Genomic DNA, 13,840 nt, shown 5'->3' with positions numbered 1-13,840 from the left:
GTATCACCCAGTCCTTCTCCTCAGGGCTGATCAAGGAGCTTTGCTCTGCTCCGGGTTTGCCGAGCACAGCTTGTGGCTTGGAAGTGCTGCTGCAATGCAGAGAAAAGTCGTGCAAGACACGGGTGCCTGGAGATGTTGCAATGGTTGTGCTTCAGTGGTGGTGAGCTCAGAGCCGATTCCTGGCATTTGCGCATGGGAGTGAGGGCAGATAGCCCTGTGCCAGATCCCATCGGTCATGCAGGGCTTGGAACTTACCCAGCTGATTTACTTCTCTCGAGTGTGGCATATGCTGTAGTTTCCTTCTCTCTCTAGCCGAGTCAATAGTCCTGGCAGCCCAGGAGACTCTTGTAAAAGCCCTCGCAGTCTTGGAGAGGTGGCCATGGGGAGATGCTGAGACTCATCAATGGGCTCTGTACTCGGCAGGGCTCTTCTCCCGGTGGGAGCCGCTCACAGGTTGCGCAGGCGCGCGTGGAATGCTCATGGGGACAGGGAACAAGGGACTTGCTTGTACTTGTTTTTATTTGCAACTCCTGTGCCCCTGCCTGTTGAAATATGAGAATTGCTTTACACCTTCCCGCCACTGCTGGGCTGCTCAGAGTCATTCCTGAGATGTAGGCTGTGGGACTGTGGGGTGTTTCTGGTTGCTTCAGCCCCTACTTTTCTGCCCAAAGCAGCAAATTCAGGCTGGGGAGCGAACGCACATACACTGGCTGTTAGTCAGGGGGTACTGGTGGAAGATGTGACCTTCGTAATGCCTTGGGGAGGGCTGGCTGGCATGGCAGGTGCTTGGAGAGATCAGCCCTTAGTGAGCAGAAGGTTTTTGGTGTCCAGCAGTGGTTTCCTCTCCACTACAGGAACCAGCACTGTGGATTGTGTATCCCTTCCCTTCCACTTTCTGCAGAGCGCTAGCTATAGGGCAGGTTAGGGCTGTGGGGGCAGGGGGTCCTGCGGAACAGCTTCCTGGCTCCCTGCTTGCCCGACCAGCAGCAGGGTTATTTCCAGGCTCAGGACTGTGAGGAGAGTCCAATGGAGTGCGCGGGGTGGAAGTGCTCCCAGTCTGGAGGTGGGAGTTCTCGCAGCTCTGGTCTCCACATGCTATGGGGCCGGGCAGCAGATTTTAGCAGTGTCTCCAACACGTCCACGTTTGCTCTTTTCTTTCTCCCCAGAAACAAAGGAGGAGCTGGAAGAGCTGATGGCTGACATAAAGAAGACGGCGAATAAAGTGCGCTCCAAGCTAAAGAGTGAGTATTTGCCTGCGATGCTGCTGTGGGACTCTGCCTGCTGCGCTCCTGCCCCGCAGCCCCAGGCAGGGGGTACCGCGGCTCCCATCCTGGGCTGGGCATGCAGCAGGCAGGGAGCATTGCTGCCCTGGGTCCTGCTCCATGCCCCCACTGCTCAGCACTTCCCACTCATTCCCCATGACCAGAAATGTCATGGTGCCCTAGCTGTCATCTCAACTCTGTGCTCACAGCAGCTGGTGTTTGACTCAGGTCAAGACAGTTTCGGGGTGGTTTGCTCTAGGTAGGAAGGGGCAGGTTACAGACACACAGCCCGGCCCCGTCTGTGCATCCTCTGGCAACCTGAGCTGGCGCTGGGAGGGGTCGCAGAGCGGGGGGAAGGGACAGCCAGAAGTGGCGTCTGCCATTGCTTTGCAGGGATCACCTGGGGATGGGCGTCACCTTCCCGCCCCCTACCATCCTCTAGCTGCTGTTATTTGCCCTTTGTAAATTTGCCCTCTTGTGCCCAGGGGATGGAGGTGAGGGAACGGGGCCACGAGCACCTGGTGGGCTGCGAGCAAGTCGCCAGTACTTGCAGGCGTTGGGCTCTCCCAGTGAGCCCTGGCTTTGAGCAAAGCCGCGGCATGGCTTGGGTTGCCAGGGCTGAGTGGTTGCAGAGGTGCTGCTGTGGGACTTGCAAGCCTCCAAGACAAGCTGGCTCTTCTCTGGTGAGCCAGGTTGGCACGGGCAGCCTAGGCAAGTGCAGCACCGAGGAGAGCCATGGTCCCTCTTTCCTGTGCGGCTCTGGCCGGGCTGGGTGGTGCTGCCGGCTCTCCAGCGGTGTGCTGGCATGGGGCGTGCTGCCCTGGGGCTTGTGCTTTTCTCTGTCCCCATCCTGCTCCCGCCGGGCTGGTCTTGCTTTTCCATCCCCAGTGCAGGCTGCATCACTGATGGCTCTGCCGGAGGCACCGCTGCCCCCCGACATGGGCTTTGTGGGGGAAAGGGACCGTGGAGCCCAGGGAAGGTTATCCTGTCTCATCAGCACACCCCGTTGTCTTGGTGTGCCTCTGCCTTGGGCAGTGCAGGGACTGAGCGCGGCCAATGTGACCGTTAGTTTCCACCGTTGGAAGAGTCAATCAACCTCTTTGACAAGCGGGGAGTGAGAACAACACGACTGTCAGCCTGCCGATGGAGTTGTGCTGGAGCACTTGGATGAGCCCAAAAGCCCAAGAGTGGACCTCGGGGGACTCAAGGGGTCAGTGAGGGCGGCAGCATCTTGAGGCAAGAGGCAGGTCACCCTGGCGCGGCTTGGATTTGCCTGCAGTGGTCTTGGACATCAGCGTGGGATTTGGTTGAGATTGTTGCAGGAAACCTGGCCGTGTCTGAAGGGTGGTGCTTTCCCCATGGCAGCAGTGTTCTCCCTAACCCCAGGGTTTCATGGGAGCCCTGCAGTCGTGGAGGACTTCGATACAGCTGGAGCCATTTGTTAGGTTCGTCACCACTGGCGTGGCCATGTGCCATGTGTGTGCCAGAAGGAGACTTGTACCTCTGTTGTCCCCTTGCTGCCCTCCTGCCCTCAGCTAGACCCAGTAAGGAGAGCTAGGGGCCAGCTTACCCATTTCATAGACCAGGGGATCCCTTCCCATGGTCCAGAGCCCCCCTGGCCATACTGGGATCCCTGCTGTGCAAGTGGGGACAGGGTTTAGCCTGTGCAAAACAAAAATCCTTTTCCATAGGTGTTTTGTTCTGTGTTTTTTAAAGGGCTTTGAGAGCCTGAAGGATTGCAGGGCAGACTCCAATTCCTGTTTCCTTCTTCCAGAAAAGACTCACTGGTATCGTATTGACCTGGAGCAACAGATGATTAGTCCTTGTGCTTTGTCCCAAATCGCCTCGTGGCCAGCATGAGCAACGAAAGAAAAGAGTCAGGACTGATCAAAAACACCATCTGCTGACAACAAATTGACTTCTTTAGGACAGACGTTGCTCATGCAGTGGCTAATTCTAATTACCAGCTTCTTGGGAAAATGTGATTTTATTAATTATCATAAATGCACAATGTTTGCCAATACGGTGCCTTGGGAACAGGGAACGGTTTATGACAAGTGTGGAGGAAGACCAATTGCTGATGAAATATGCTGGGCAGGCAGCAGCCAGTGTGCTCGCAGGCAGGGGGTTGCACAGGAGAAGTGCCGTGGCCGTCTGGCTGTGTGGGACGGAACATTTCAGATAAGCTCTAGATACAGATGCTTGTTCCAGGAGAGAATAGGAGGGAGTGCAGAATTTCTGCTGATGTCCTCCAGCACTTCTCCCGAGCATGCAGTGCTGTTGGACACCTTCTGCCAGCACCACGAAGGGTTTCCCAGGCCCACAGTCTTCCTTACAGCACTACTGCTCTCTGCAAAGTGGTACTGTGGGGCCACCCGTGCTAACCAGCACACAGCAGAAACACAGATGTCCACCATGGTGGTGGTGTCCTGTGCTCTGCCCTACTGTGCTGGATGGTGATGGGGAGCCACTGGGCAGCTCCAGGGAATGGGGGCTCCTGCTGCAGGAGGAACCTGCCCCATGCTGGGCTCGTGGGACCTGCTCCAGCGTGGAAGGTGCTGGGGACATCTGGGCTCAGAGAGCTGTGGGACATCTGCCTTGGGAATGGGGTCTTCAGCCAAACTCGAGGGATGCCACCAGCTCACACCTGGTGGTCTACATGGAGACATGTATCTCTGCACATTGGGCCAGACTGCTGATGGGAGCTTTCTTCCAGGCTTTTTAAGTCCCTGAATTTAATTTTTGAATTAGCATGTCCCAAGTTGGCCTTGAGGAGCAGATTTGCACTGCCTTGCTCTGTGCTAGACCTCCTGCCCTGCAGCCCCATGCCCTCTCCCTGCCCAAACCACGGTAAGACGTTGAGCAGGGCAACGCTCCTTCCTGCTGTGATTTATGGTCCTTGGTCAAGTGAGGAATTCATCTTGCTTGGTTGTACTACCGGGCATAATTAAAAGGGAAAATCTCTGCTTTGCTGCAGAGGACTATTCAGCAAGATGAAGTGCACTCTTGCCAGCCTGGTGGGTCCTCCCTGTGCAAGGCCAGGCAGCTGGCAGACCTGTTCTTTTTAGGTCCTTGGAGAAGTCTTGAGCTTTGGTATTTTGCAGAGACATTTTAGCTCCGGGTTTCCTCCTCCTGCCTAGCAGCAAGGAACAGCACTCCATTTTGAATACCAGAAAGTGTAGTGATCAAACCTGAGCATTACATCGATTTTGTATTGAAATCCTCGCTTACCAGCCTGGGGGTGACAGGTGCTTGCCTTGACAGCACCAAGCCTTGGCCAGTGGCCAGGCACTGAGTGCTTTGCAGTAATGAAACGGGGCTTTGCTACCAGTCCAGGCTAAATCACGGGCTAGAGTCAGGAGCTGGGGACTGCTCAGTGCCAGATGCTGCTCGATTTGCAGGCTTCAGTCTTTTACAGTCCCTTTGCCAAACAATCTCTTTTCCTTCTCTAAACAGCGCGAAATAATCTGTGTCCTTCTACCCTGACCAGGTATTGAGCAGAGTATTGAACAAGAGGAAGGACTGAACAGGTCATCTGCTGACCTGCGGATAAGGAAAACTCAGGTGAGTCTCTGCCCTGTGGCACCGGGAAGGGGAGGATGGGAAGTGGCTGGAGGCAGTTGAGGTATCCCAGGAGGTGATGGAAGAGGAGGGCTGTGCTTGGCTTTAGAGCAATCAAGTTCTGGTGTGCAAATACTAGGCAAAGTAATGCAGCACATTTCTGAATAGATCAGCGAAAAAGCCCGCCTGAAAGACCCGTGATATAAGTATGTGCAGGGGGAGCTGTGGAGGGGACAAAGCGTGCATCGGCTTCATCCTTGTGTGCAAGTCTTGAGTGTCTGCATGGACGAACAGGCGGGTGGGTTTCTGCACATCTGTGTTAAGTATCTCACTAAAGGTAATTTTGAGTGGAGCAAAAATACCCTCTGAAGTGCTGGCTTTGGGGGGAGAATGTTTGCCTGCAATGTGTTCAGAAACCTGAAGTCTCTGTGTATTTCTGCAGTGCCTGGAAGGATGCTTGAGCAGCTTCTAAATGAGACCAAGGCTTACTGATGCAGCTGGGTAACTCACCTAAAATTTCACCTAATCTAAGAAGAGGGATGGTCTTTCAGAGAGTACTGTGCAGGCCTGCAGCCTGCTGGAAATGTTTTTCCCTGTTGGGGCTGTGATTGCCTCTCCACTAGGCATCGATGTGGCTTTGGAGTCCAGGAGACATTAGACCTTTGAAGGGCTGAGACAACTCTTCCTCTTGTTCCCATGAAACCACCAGTAACTAGCACCTTCTTTTGATGGGCTTCTTAGCAGGGTTATCCAAGAGTAGAGGTAGGGGTGGGGTGCACCTCCCTCTCCTCCGCCTGGATGGTCCCAAGGCTGCGTTATGCTCAGTTGTGATGAATGGTTGTGCTGCTCGCGCTTCTGTGTGCAGCCAAGGTGGGGTGGAGTGTGTTGGCTCTACAAGAGATGGGGTTTGAAGGACATGGGGCTTGTCCGTGAGTCCAAGAGCATGCACTAGAAACTGGGAGTCACCGACCCTGCTTTGAGCCAGATGTTGGGCTGCATGACCTCCTGAAGTCCCTTCCAGCCTGAATTATCGTACAATTCTGAACAACTCTCCTCTCATCCTCCCAAAGTCAAGAAATAGCTTAGAAATATTTGATGAAAGACGTGTTGGAGTGTCTTGTAGAGAGGCTTTTCTCTCTCAGGAGCAGCTGATTGCAGTGGGAAGGTCTGATTGCTGCAGATGTCCCTGCTGGGCACTGCTCGGGTCCGGGCCTGAGGACAGGTCACAAACATCTCTGATGTCTGTGGTGAGTGCTAGTGGGAAGATTTCGAGAACACTAACAGAGAGAGCGCAGTCAATGGGTGGCAAGACCAACGACTTGGCAAAAAGTGCCAAAAGAAAATTTCCTTGGGGAAGCAGCAGACAGGCACAACGCGGGAAGGTAGTGCAAAGCACTGGGGGAGTGCCGGGGGAAAGGACCTTGAGGGGGAGCTGGGTTCTTGAGGGGAGGTGACTGAGCTTCATACACCCCTCATACAGCCTGCAGAATCTTCACAGGTCTCAGGTTAACTCAGAAGCATTTGACTGCTGATGACCTGAGGTCTCATAAGACAAGGTTACCCATGGTCTCCAGCTTTTGAAACTGGGGCTTGAATTCCTAAATAATGTGTACTTTGAAAATAGCACATGCTTTTACTGATTTTCTGAAGTCAGAGCTATGCAATTGCCTTGGACATCCCGGGATTGCAGAGCATGTCGGGATGGAGGCAGGAGAGACCAAAGCCATGGCTCTAGTGGCCTCTGTTGGATCAGCCAGTGGTGCAGATTTATCTGGATCAGGCTTAGGCACGTGGTGGCACCTCGGCCCCAGCACGCTTGCAAGATTTTGTGCTGACCAGAGCTGCCATATTCTGCTTGCACCACATGTGGGAGGGTAGGTGGCACCTGGCACTGCACCCACAAGCGTGTTGTTAACACGTTCTGGAGGAAAGTGGATCCAAAAGAGTGAATTTGTGCTGTTTGCATCTTGTGTTGTGTGACCATGGCATTTTTTTATTGAGTCTGTCTGTTGTCAACTATGGCCTGAACTAGTTTAGCTTTATGAAATGGCACTAGATAGAGGAGATTACTCGTCTCCAGAAAAAGTGTACAAAGCAAACAAGTGTTTCATGTACAGATGGTATAACTTGGACATACTACTCAGTAATGGGCTGAAAATATGGGTTAATTCTCATGGGGAAATGATAGTGAAAGAAAATGATGTTTTACGGCTTTGGATCCTCCATCTGCCAGAAAGAAAGTCAGAGGCTTGATTGCATGAACTGTTTGATGAGAGCTTCCCCCATCATCTGCGTATCACCCTCGACGGAGCAGCTCCCTCCAAGGCCTTTCTAGAGAGGTGTTGTGTCTGCTCGGTGTTGGCTTTGTGGTGTTGCCTTTGTGGTGTTCACCCAACGCGGTGGCGAAGCGCGTCCATGGGGCCTTCTCAAGTGTGAGGTGTGACCCGGCTTCTCCCTTCTGCTTGCGCTGCGGTACTGCTGCCTTTGGGGGCACCAGGGTGATGCTCCAGCAGACCCGTGCTGAGGACGGGTGAGCCTGTCCTTGCTGTCCAAGGGTGATCAGGTCCTGATGGCACGATCAGGCCATCCACTGACAGTTGTGTGCCTAAGCCATGGCTGACTCCTGGGTTGCTGCTGCACCCTGCCATGGGATCAGACTTTAGCACTGCCCCCTCTACAGCTACCTGTACTCTAAAGCTACTGGCTCATGTATAGGCTGAAAGAGTCACTTCTGCCCTGCAAACCACCACGCATCAAGCTGTCGTGGGGGTCTCACTGGGGGCGGATCACGCTCGGGTGACCCCAGGTGTCTGCTCAGCCTGCAGGTCCCCTCGTCTCCAGCTTCCTACGCGTGGTATGTGGTTCTCCGGACTGTTCTCTATGCTCTGTAGTGTTCCTTTGCTTGGTCGTTGCTACAGGGGTCTTGTTGAAATGTTTATGCCTTGGGAAATGGCACAAGCACTTCTTTGTCTTCTCACTTTGTCCGGCAGAAGCGGTGAGTCTGGGGACCACTGCTCATGAGCAGGCAGCGTCCCGTGTGTCTCCTGTAGGGAGAGGTAAGAAAGTGTTAGATAAATTGAACGGAAGTGTACACATGGAAGCAGCAGAGGGAGTGGCAGAAGAAGGGATACAAGACTGGGGTAGGTTGATGGCACCTAACGCAAAAGGTCATCGAGATGCTAGCATGGATACATGCAGCTTCTAAGAAGGCTTAGTGTGGAAAACCATTGGGTGGCTTACTCCAGGACAGGAGGTGAAAGGACCTTTGAAGGTCCCATGCAATTTAAATCATTCCATAATTGTAAATCAGCTGTGCTGCCTAATGGCCCTGAGGCAGGACAGGTCAATGGGGCAGAAGATCAGTGTTGCTGGCAGCACCTGGTGAGCACAGAAGGTGCATCCTAAACCCCTCTGTGCCCACCAGTAACACTGTAGGACATGTCACACACAAGCGCTGCTGGCTGTACGTCTTGTGGTGCATGTGAGCTTGGGACACGAGAAAATGAGTGAATCCAGGAGGCAGTGAAACCAGCTTTATTTTAAATTTATTCGTATTGAATAAATCGCCTTCCTGTTCAGTGCAGTCTCACGCTGAGCTTTGCTAGCTCAGTTGCACCACTCTGGTGCTGAGCTTCTTTGGTTCATGTCTATATTTTAAGCAGCCTTGCCTGTCCTGGCTTGTGTGGTGAGAGCTCAGCCAGGCTGGAGACGTTTCCCCGGGGAGAGTCACACTGTGGTGGCCAGGCAAACCATCTGCGTTGTGAAGGGCCGTGTTGAGGGCATGCACATTGGGTCCAGGGCACCCGTGGGATGGCTGCATGGTTGGTGCAGGGCTATGAGCCTGTCACGGGTGTCTCGTCATTGCAGCTTCTTAAAATCAGCCTTCTCTGGGCTGAAGCTTTGTCTTCTGTCCCACCATGCAGGGTTGCTGTGTAGTTTTTACTGTGGGTTGGCCAACCTTCTGGTGATCCTTTGGTGAGAGAGCACCTGGCAAGATGCAGTCATTGCTCCAGCAGTGGAATCTGGCACGTGGGAGAGTAGGATTCAGGGCTCTGCTTCACCATAGAATCATGGAATGGTTTGGGTTGGAAGGGACCTTCAAAGGTCATCTGGTCCAACTCCCCTGCCTGATCTTCCACTAGATCAGGTTGCTCAAAGCCCCATCCAACCTGACCTTGAACACTTCCAGGGATGGGGTATCCACAGCTTCTCTGGGCATCCTGTGTCAGTGTCTCACCACCCTCATCGTACAACATTTCTTCTTATGTCCAACCTAACTCCACTCTCGTTCAGCTTAAAACCGCTGCCCGTTGTCCTGTCAGTGCAGGCCCTGGTCAAAAGTCTTTCTCCATTTTCTTATAAGCCGCCTTTATATATTGAACAGCTGCAATAAGGTCTCCCCAGAGCCTTCCCTTCTCTAGGCTGAACAACCCCAACTCTCTCAGCCATGGACCACTCAGTCAAGGAAGTAGGAGATTTTCTTGTCATTTGGGCATTTCTTAGGATTTCTCTAGGCTCAGGTAATGAGGGGAGGGGAGCTCCTCTGGGCTGCAGCTTGGAGCCCCTGTGTTGGGAGGCTGAGGTGCGCGATGTAGCACACTGCTCCACTTCGGGGCTTTGGCTTCTGACCTGGATGGTCTCTGACTCTGGGCTTCTGCAGCTGTTCATCGTCCCAGGGATGCCGACCCCATGCTGGGACCCAGCGGTGTGCGTGCCCAGCGTGCACGCTTGCGTGCGCAGTACGGGATGTGAGCTGAGCACAGAGCGGTGTTGTCCCAGGGCTTTGCTTTTCACCGCGCACTGTGGCTAAGAGGAGCTGACAGCTCTGGCAGGGATGGCAGGCAGTGCTGCCGGGCTGTGCGTGCCTGATGGGTGAGCTGTACCGATGCGACTGTTGCAGCCGTCACCTGGGGAACAGTGTGGGGTGAGCTTGAGTTGAGGCAATTTTCTGGCTGGAACATACCATTAGTGTGAAAAAGTCCCTGGCCCTTGCTTGCGTTGGTTTTGCCCCAGTACCCAGTGCACTGCTGGTGTGATTTTGAATTTTTGGTGCCATGGGACAGATCCTCAGCAGGGGCACTGCACTGCAATGGAGCATGGATGTTCCCCTTGGACTCCAGACCATCCAGGGACAAGCAACGGCCCGACTAATAATCTAGCACCCAGGTTTGTTCCTTGTCATGGGATCACAGCACATTGGTGAGAAGGGAGCTCAGGAGATCCCAGCCCCTGCCACAGAGCAGTGCCAGCCGCATCAGGTTGCTCATGGCCTTGTCCAGCTGTGTTCTCAGTATCTAGAAGGATGGAGATGCCATGGGCATCGGTCCATGGGTCCTCTGGGCCCCGGTCCAGGTGTTTGACCACCCTTATGAATATTTAACTGGAATTCCCTGTGTCCCAGATTGGTCTGTCGCCTCTTGTCCTGCCCCTGTGCATCTCCAAGAAAACTCTGGCTTCAACTTCTCTCCATTCTTCCACTGGGTTGTTGTAGGCAGCAATAAGATCCCCCTGAGCTTTGTCACCTTCAGCTGGCCATACCCTGCCTGTCCTCATTTGTCCTGTGCTCCAGCCCAGACCACCTTGGTGGCCTCAGCTGGCTTCACTCCCACGTGATGTGTTTTGGGGAGCCCCCACAGCACTTCAGCTGTGGTTTCACAAGTGCTAGGTGGAAGTGAACGATCCCTGTCCTCGCCCCACTGGCTGTCCTCCTGCTCACCCAGCCCACGATGAATTTTGCCTTCACTGCTGACTCCTGGGCAGCCTGATGTCCATGAGGACTCTGGGAGCTTAGGTGCTTTCTGGACAGCTGGCTCCCAGCCCATCCTGCGACGTGTATCCCATCCCCAACACAGGACGGTGCATTTGCCTTTGAGCTTCATGGGGTTCCTGTCAGCCCCTTTCTCCAGAATGTTGAGGTCCCTCTGAATACCAGCCCTGCCTTCTATCGCTCTCCCCAGTTTGGTGTCTTCTGCAAACCTGCTGAAAGTGCACTCCACTCCACCGTCCCAGGTTACTGGTGAAGATGTTTAATGGTATTTTCAGACCCAGCAGCACTCACTGAGGGGTTACCATTAGGAACTGGCCACCGGTTGGACTTTGTATCGCTGATCACAACCTGGCAGTCCAGACAATTTTCCACCAACCTTATCCAACCTGTGTCCTATCAAAATGGCTATAAGGATACCGTGGGAGTCTGTGTCAAAGACCTTAAACTCAGGGTGTGCACCATTCCCTGCTCTCCTCTTATCTGCACAGCTAGTCATCTCATCAGAGAGGGCCATCAGGATGGCACAGCATGATTTGCCCCTGGTAAATCCACGCTGGCTGTTTCCAATTACCTTCTTGTCCTTATGGGAGGATTTACTCAACGACCTTCCCCGTGACTGACAGGAGGCTGAGGGGTTCCCTAGATCCTCCTCCCGGAAGATGTGTGGCGTTTGCCTTTTTTTGCCAGTCCTCTGGAACCACCCACAATCACCGCCATCTTTGGAAGATTATGAAGAGGCCCTTTGCAGTGACATTGGCCAGCTCCATCAGCATGCTCAGATGCATCCTGCCTGGTCCCATGGACCTCTGTATTTCCAGTTGACTTAAGCACGCTCAAGTCTACATCCCTCTCCATGGGTAGTGTTTTATGCCACTGGCCTCTGCTCCAGGGGCACCAGGAGGCCAAGGGCAGACCTTACCAGTGATCACCAAGACAAAAGAAGAAATGGAAACCTTAGCCTTTGCCGTGTCCCTCATCACTAGAGCTCCTGCCCCATTGAGCAGTGGGACTGCAGCTTCCTTAGCCTTCCTTAAGCTCTTTGGTACTTAGGGCAGCCCATCCTGCTGCCCCGCACACCCCTCACACCGCTCCAGTCAAGCTCTGGCTCTCCCAGCTCCTCCCTGGGTGCTTGGGCAATGTAGAGCCCGGCCCCACTCCCACCTCCCTTCCTACATTTGCACGTGGGATTTAGGATGAGTTGAACTGGAGAGCTGATTTAGATATGCCTGGTACTTTAAGCCTGGTCCTTGTGTAGGTATTTCTGCAACAAGGGCTTGACTAGTTTGTAGGGACTTTGCTGTGAGTAAAAGGAGGAATGAGGAGCTGATTTCCCCCTTGTTAACAAGTTGTAAATTAAGAGTAACTGAGCATTAAGATTATGGACTTTTATTCTGGCTTTGCTGTTGTCATCTCCAGCCAGAAGAGCCTCATCAGACCTGGAGCTTTCATAGGAATGGCATTGTCTTACCCCGGGCCAGCTGGCTGGGCTGTGTTGGAGCCAACAAGGCAGAGAGGCTCGTGGGAGCACATGCCCCAGCACATCGGGCAGGGCTGGTCCTACGGCTGTGGTCCTGGGGCAGCCGATGGTGCTGGCCTCTTCCACGGGGGCACGAGTACGTCCCTCAGTGGCTGTCCCAAACTCCACAAGCCTGCAGCAAACTGGTCTCAGGGGCAGCCTGGTTCCTGGGCTGCTTCTGCACAGAGGAAAAGTTGTTTTCATGTTCTGAATTTCTTACATTAAAACCACTCTGTTTATCCGCGTTTCACAGCAGCAGTTTGAATAAAGCACCCTGCCTCGGTCAGCTCACCAGCAGCAGAAAGATACAGGGGGCTTTGGGGTTGCAGCTCCCAAGGGCGTCCCCAGCCCAGAAACGTTGCCAGTGATGCAGGTTCCCAGACGTCTTGACAGTATTTTCCGTGTGTCTATAAGTATCAAATTTTGAGTTCATAACAGAGAAAAAGTTGCTATTTACATTCTTCCAAATGTCAGTTTGGAAGACTTTCGGTCCTTGCTATTCAGAATAGCTTTTGCTGTAGTTGCGTTCGGGCTTGGTTTATCTAGCAGGTGCAATGGAAATACTCACCTTGCTTGAACTAGTTCAAACACTGAAACAAACCCAGCTGGTGGGAACTCAGGAGTGGGATCTCTGCTTCCCCTGTAACCCCAAGGGGCTCAGGAGGAAGGCTAGCATCCCCCCAGCATCCCCCACGGGATGAGCACTTCAGAAGTGTCTTTCTCTTAATTAAAAACATTGAAGGCCAAGGCCCCGGGTTTCAGTGTATGCTTTGTGGGGGTTTCAAAGCCCCCTGTGGGTACCCAGAGCTGTATGAGCTCTTTGGAAATCCAGCTTGGTGGTTCAGCAAATTGGGCTGCTTTCCCCACATTTGGCGAGTGAAATGTTGCTGGCCCTGGGTGAAACAACCCCATTTCCTAACTTTTTTCTGTTTGATGAGTTTCTTTCAAATGCAAGGTACATTTTGATATGCTTTTTATTTACTCTGAATGTTCAGGTAGTTTTATTTAATGACTGAAAGCCATTTAAAATGCTTTTTCCAGCCCATTTTGCATGAAACTCCGTGTTCCTTCAAAAATGAAATGCATTTTGTAGACATGTGGGATGCCCATGGGAACATAAAATAACAATCTGACAAAATAAACACTAAGTTAAATAACTTTTTAAGTAAAAGAGATATGGTGTGGTATACTGATTAGCAGAAAGCGGTGTCATTCAACACCCAGGCTATATTTGGCTGCAGATCAACATATGTTGATACTTTTCAGCTGAATGAGAATGAACTGGATTTTAGGAAAACAATTTTGAAAAGGCAGAAGAAGAGTCGCTTGGATGGCACATCATATCTTTGCCGGATTTCAAGCCATAATGCTCAGGAGCTGTTTTGACCTTGCTTTGGGCCAGGCACCTCTCGAGCAGAGGATGCCTGCTGAAGCTAAAGCTCCTGGGGGGCTTTCGTGTGAGGTTTGCTAGCAGAGGAGGAATAAGATGAGCTGAGTCTGAGGCTCTGCCATAAATACGGAGCTGCTGCTTGCTTAGAATAGCTGCAAAACGAACGCCAGTATATCTTCAAGATGTCTCCAGGGCCGTCTTCTGGAGGTAGAGGTGTGTTGGCTGGGACTGTTCTGGATGTACCAGTGTACACCAGTGTCGTGGTTTAACCCCAGCCAGCAACTAAACCCCACGCAGCTGCTCGCTCACCCCCTGCTTCCCATAGGATGGGGGAGCGAATCGGG

The 13,840-nt window shown here is 52.9% G+C and overlaps 1 protein-coding gene across 1 annotated transcript in view; it reads left to right on the top strand.

Moving 5' to 3' along the window:
• Nucleotides 1–1,079: 1,079 nt before the first annotated feature.
• LOC104081381 (syntaxin-1A-like) overlaps nucleotides 1,080–13,840 on the top strand; it is a gene marked incomplete at both ends in the record, with an annotated part of 16,433 nt that continues 3,672 nt past the window's right edge. The window contains 2 exons of the mRNA XM_009584113.1: nucleotides 1,080–1,241; nucleotides 4,753–4,826. Of these exons, the coding sequence (XP_009582408.1) occupies nucleotides 1,080–1,241; nucleotides 4,753–4,826 (236 nt within the window). The remainder of the gene's footprint in view (nucleotides 1,242–4,752; nucleotides 4,827–13,840) is intronic.

This window comes from Fulmarus glacialis, unplaced genomic scaffold (genome assembly GCF_000690835.1).
Source record: "Fulmarus glacialis isolate BGI_N327 unplaced genomic scaffold, ASM69083v1 scaffold26270, whole genome shotgun sequence".
NCBI lineage: Eukaryota > Metazoa > Chordata > Aves > Procellariiformes > Procellariidae > Fulmarus > Fulmarus glacialis.
Note: the sequence above shows the minus strand (reverse complement) of the source record. Positions and strands in the feature narration are given on the sequence as shown.